At 36.4% G+C, this 6,000-nt stretch overlaps 1 protein-coding gene across 5 annotated transcripts in view; it reads left to right on the top strand.

Annotated features, from left to right (window-relative positions):
• Positions 1-6,000, top strand: part of LOC102601788 (dicer-like protein 4) — a 44,322-nt gene that overhangs the window by 22,540 nt on the left and 15,782 nt on the right. For all 5 annotated transcript variants that reach the window (XR_001473040.1, XM_006343628.2, XM_006343629.2 and 2 more), the window contains exons 19-21: positions 48-257; positions 3,984-4,442; positions 4,566-4,838. Coding sequence is in view for 4 of the 5 variants with exons in the window: in XM_006343628.2 (XP_006343690.1) it covers positions 48-257; positions 3,984-4,442; positions 4,566-4,838 (942 nt within the window). In the remaining variant the exon portion in view is untranslated. The remainder of the gene's footprint in view (positions 1-47; positions 258-3,983; positions 4,443-4,565; positions 4,839-6,000) is intronic.

Raw genomic sequence — 6,000 nt, forward strand, 5'->3', positions numbered from 1 at the left:
CCAGATACAATACCTAGTTTACTATTGATTGTCTGAAACCGGACCAGGTTCTTGAAGCACTCACTACAGAGAACTGCCATGAGTCCTTTTCTCTTGAAAGGCTTGAAGTGCTTGGTGATGCATTTCTCAAGTTTGCTGTTGGGAGACATCTTTTTCTTTTGCACGATGCCTTTGACGAAGGACAGTTAACTAGAAAGCGCTCAAACGCTGTGAACAATTCCAATCTGTACATGGTAGCAATCAGAAACAATTTACAGGTAAATGGTGCTGAACTCCAAAGGCTAGATATGGACCGACTTCTTCAGTGATGTGACAGCACATTGTTTATGTTGAGATAAGAAAAGGCTTGCTTTTTTCTTGTTTCAAAATATGGCTTTTGACTTATTGCAAAGTTTAACATTATTTCATGTGAGAAAGTGCATTTACTGAGGTGTCTATTTAAACCATTACTTAGCACAAACACAGATGCCTGTGTGGCTCTCTCATCTCACATCCCTAAAACAAATAAAAGAGCAGAAATAGAATTATTTCTTTGTTGAAGCTTATGGGGAAAAAGAAAAAATCATCTCTGTTGATTACTATGAGGCCCCAAATAATTTGTCATTTATGAGGCCTCAAATAATTCGTCATTGTATCAAACAAATTTGATATTTTCTCCATTGTAACTAATATATATAATAAACAAGTTAAATTAACTAATTAAAATTTGTCTAGTCAATAAACGTAAAATGGAATGGGACAAAGGGAGTAAACATCTGATACATTCATGGGTTAAAAATGGAAGGGGTTAAATATTTTTTTTGAGATAAAAAAAAAAAAACAGAAATATTATCATATAAAATTGGGAATAAGGGAGTATAAGATTCGATGATCTCCTATTCAACCAAGTAAAATAGGGGATTTCCTAAGTGTCTGGAACAACAAACTTGTTGCTCCTGCACACTTTATTTTTTTGAGAAAGTTAAGTGGTATTATAAACAAAGAAGTACACCAATAGTGAACTCCTGTAGTAATTACATCAAAAGTATAGAGGGTTTGTCAAAAGAATCTAAACACCTATCTCCCTCATAATCCCCCGGATCCTTGGGAATAGTATGGATACACCAAAAGTAAAAGGTCACTAAACAGTTCATTTTAGTGCTTTGGAAAGGGATGCTATTGTTCTCGGAACCTGCACACTTTTTTGATAAGATATTTTATTGTCTGGGCACAAAATCACCCATATACAAGAAGTTATTCAAAATGTAGAAAAAACCTACAGAAAGATATGGTTTTCTACAAATGCCACCCAATCTTCTATACAACAACATACCCCGTGAAATCCCACAAGTGGGCCTGGGAGGATGGAGTGTACGTAGACTTACCTTACCTGGTAAGGGTAAAGAGGTTTCCGATAGAACCTCCGCTCATGTAAAGCATATTAAACAAGTTGGACCACCCAATCTTCTATACATAAAATAATTTCATGGGTGCACCAAAAGGAAATAAGGGATAAAACTATTTCTCAGTTGAGCAAGATTCATCTCTACACTTTCAAAAGGTCTCCTATTTCTTTCTCTCTATATGGCCTACGTAAGTGCTAGTGGAGAAACATTCCAAGCCATGTGTCTTCTCTTCCCCCTACAACAATTCCTCCTACCATTATTCCAACTGAACATGAGCTCCTTCGGGATGCCTGGCCTCAGAAGTCATTCCAAAATCCAAACCAACACAAAGTTTTCCATCATAACCTTGAGGTTACCAAACAATGAAGAAGGAAATGGGAAACATCTATATCACCCCTCTTGTAGCTAGCTAGCCAAGTAAAGAAACACACCTTTTGGGAACATTAGGTTTCCAAATCGAATTATGTGGAAATGCAATCTCCTCCTAAACCAAAAACTTCTATAGAAAGATTAACAGAAAATTCCCCATTGTTCCCTGCTCCCCACCTCTAAATATCATGGTTATCCTGCGGAATTCCTTGTTTGTGAAGCAACTCAATTAGGAATTCCTCGTAAACCTCACATACCCAAAAGAACTTCTCCATTTTGTATCATCTGGACTCTCTGGACTGTCATCTCTTTTTGACATGAAATTGATATGCAAGTCTCAAAATATTGTTTCTACTTGTGCCCCCAAAGTTTACTCCCTACCTTGAAATACTCAAAAATGCCGAACTCTTCCCATCCCTTCAAAATGTTCCTCCACATTCATAAGGCATAGTGATATCTTTATTCCTCAAAGCCCCCATATTTTTCCACTAGCAACTTTATCAACACAGCATATTCCTCTGTCCCAAATCTCCACACACATTTACTTATAAAACATATTGATATTTTTATCTTTTAGTCCTCCTAGCCCCCATACACATGAACAATATTTGGAAATAAAATGCTCTCAGGCACATTCCCCCAAAACTCTCTCTCCTACTTTTTAGGAGAGAGAATCTTTCCGGTGGGTTGCCTGAGAACCACCAACCTCTTCCAAGACTCTATAGCTATCTCCTTCTGCGATAGCTTTCTTTCTTCATCTTTTCAGTCCTTTCAACAAAAATGGGGGAGAACAGGATCTATTTTACAGCTGGTTTCAAGTCTTTTGACATCACTAGATGGATTTCCAGCGAGGAAGTCTGGGTGGAGAGAAGCAGAAACATGATGAGAAGAATAACTCTCAGCAAAAAGGTGATGGAGTGATTTCTCGGTTATCAAAAAAAAAAAAAAAAAAGGTGATGGAGTGGATATGTGTTATTCTGAAAGAAGCCTCAACTAACAACAAGAATCTTGTGAGAAGATGGAGGACAAAGGACCAGATAGCAGAGTACTTTGGAACAAGGTAATTTAATGCTCATGGAAGGTACATGAGTATTTTATCCCTCAAGGGTGTGGATAGAGCCGTCGTTATCCTGCCAGAAGCCTTCAATGCTGGATGGAGAGACATTGCTGTTAACACATGTTGAGAATACAATTAATAATAAAAGTGTGCTCTCTCTAACAGCTTAAGGTCTTAGATGCGAAGATCGCACACTTCAACATGGCATCAAAGCTGATAGTGATTGAATCTCACACCACACATATCAAAAAGAATTTCCACGTGCTTGGCCCATGAAAAGGAATCAGGCCCACATGTGAAGGGGTGTGTTGAGAATACATTAAATAATAAAAATGTGCTCTCTCTAACAGCTCAAGCTTTTAGATGAGATGGTCACACACTTCAACAACACATTACGTTCTTTTAATATTTAATTAGCTGGTAATGAATGCTTTTTTGTTTTTCATCATTGAAACAATCCTTCTAAGTTTGTCTGATGTCGTCTTGATGCTCCTTAATATTCCGCCATAGCTGACATTTCCTTTTGCTAGCATGAAGAAATGTTTTACTCATACTGTCATAGTATGATGTCCTCGCAAATATCTGAATGTTTTCAAGAGCAAGCCATAAAACATAAAACATACTCACCATTCTAAAATAACTCCCTCTATTTGTAATGAGCTATGTTGTTGGATTCTCAAGTTAGACAGTTCTGCTTTCTGTTTACTTTTTGTGATAACTATGACAGTATTTTGTATATCAATGATTGAACGTAAATATGAAATCATGAATATAAGATGAAACTGCATATCTCAAATGAAGTTTTAGATATCAGAGGCAACTGTGGTTTAACATGAGGAAAGGGAGTCATAAAATACTACTTTAATGCGACTTTATTTTTTTTGAGAAAGTTAACTGGTATTATAAACATAGAAGTACACCAATAGTGAACTCCTGTAGTAATTACATCAAAAGTATAGAGGGTTTACCAAAAAGAAACTAAACACCTATCTCCCTCATAAACTATCTAAGAATAGGGTGATGTCCCCCAGATCCTTGGGAATAGAATGGATACACCAAAAGTAAAAGGTCACTAAACAATTCATTTTAATGCTTTGGAAAGGGATGCTGTGATTTAAGATGTTTATACTTGACTCAATTGGCTTGAATCTCTACATTTTTCTGTGTCTCAGGCATATATACGTGATCAATCATTTGAACCCAACCACTTCTATGTAGTAGGCCGTCCGTGTCCTGTAACCTGTAACAAGCAAACAGAAAAAAAAATACATGGTCTATGTGGTAGCGGGACAGATGGTGCAAAGACTGAAGTTAGGTGTAGCAAATGTCATCACTGGTTGCGTAAGAAAACAATTGCTGATATAGTTGAAGCCCTTGTTGGTGCTTTTGTAGTGGACAGTGGCTTCAAAGCAGCAATTGCATTTCTAAAATGGATTGGTATCCATACAGATTTCAAAGAACCACAACTAAAAAGTATCTGCTCTGCAAGCAAAGTCTTTATGCCACTTGCTGCTGAAATAGATGTTCTTGGCATTGAACATTTATTAGGTTATTCTTTCATCCATAAGGGTTTGCTCATTCAGGCATTCATACATCCATCTTATAACAGGCATGGAGGGGGTTGCTATCAGGTATGAAATTGCTCTTCTTAAATAACCTACTTTTTTCTGAAACCTTTATCGGTGTTGCGTAAGGCGAGCTAGGACTACCCTTACAGCAACTTCTCTCTTTGAACATTTGATTTTATTTAACAGAGATTGGAGTTTCTTGGAGATGCTGTCCTTGATTATTTGATCACATCTTATCTGTACTCTGTGTACCCAAAACTGAAGCCTGGCCAGTTGACTGATCTGAGATCAATTTCTGTAAACAACAATACCTTTGCAGTTGTTGCAGTACGTCAAAGCTTCCACAGTCATATACTTTGTGATTCTAGTGACCTCCGTGAGTCAATTACTAGATATGTCAATTTCATTGGCAGACCAGATTCTATGAAAAGGCTGGGTGAAGAGCCATCTTGTCCGAAGGTATTCGACATACTTATTGCTTAAGTCTTATATTTGATGGTTGATTGAGTTTCTTATACAGAGTTGATAATAGTTTGTGTTGGCACTTAGATGTAGTATAGAAAATTTTCCCTTCATCAAATAAATATAAGAAATTACATTGTAAGTGTTCCTTCAAAAGAATTCAGGTATAAGAATTTGGGTCTTAATAAGCTGGATAGCAAGTCATACTGCAAAGAAGTAGGTACTCAAACATTTGTTTGATAGTCACGGTGGAAGGCTCTATAGACCATAGATTCGACACTCCAGAAAACAAACCCAAGAGCTACTATGCTCTGATACCATGCTACTGAACAAGGTAGTTTAGGAGAATTACTTGTCTATTATCCAAAGAATACTATGATTTAAATACAGATAAAGAAACGGCTAACTAAGGTAACTAGATGTTAAATCCCTAGAAATCAGCTAGAATATTATATACAAGCAAACATATAACTTTATGATTCTCTAACAATGGTTTTTGTGGAGGAGATGGACATTCAACCTGTTGTAGATTAATGTGAAGAAGCCAGATCAATATTTTTGTTAGAAAAATCTGTCCAAGGGGGAGAAATTTTAGGTGTTTCTCCTGGTTTTCTTACCATAGTTGGGTTTTCCTTTTCTTTGAAGGAAGGGTAACACATTTATCATATTTGATTTTTTTCTTCTCCTAAAAAGAATTTATAAACCTCTCTTCTTTGGCTAATCCTTTCCTTGGAGGAAATTTTTTGGATTTCTATAAGTTGAGGCTCCTTTCTTCTCACTTGGTAGCATCATATTGTATCCCTAAGGGGTTAGAGAGTCTTGTTTACGGGGAAAATTTATCAGACACAAGTGTTATTTTGTTGGTTGCTTCTCTCCTGAACAGTTAGGAAAATTGTTTTTTTTTTTGAAACTAGTAACATTTGTATTTCATTTAGTACTTAGGTAGTACTGAAAAACCATATTTACAAAAGCAGAAAGGAGTAAAATCTATCCAAAAACTGAACCAAATCTAAATGGATCCTAAAACATCTATGATTGACTCAGTTTCATTGGAGTAGACATTTGTACACCAAAAGCAGAACAACAAAATACACTTAAGCTTTACTTCCTGCAAGTTGTTGTTCCTATTCTCAAAACATCTCTCGTTTCTCTCCCTCCA

Source organism: Solanum tuberosum, unplaced genomic scaffold (genome assembly GCF_000226075.1).
Source record: "Solanum tuberosum cultivar DM 1-3 516 R44 unplaced genomic scaffold, SolTub_3.0 scf00047, whole genome shotgun sequence".
Lineage (NCBI taxonomy): Eukaryota > Viridiplantae > Streptophyta > Magnoliopsida > Solanales > Solanaceae > Solanum > Solanum tuberosum.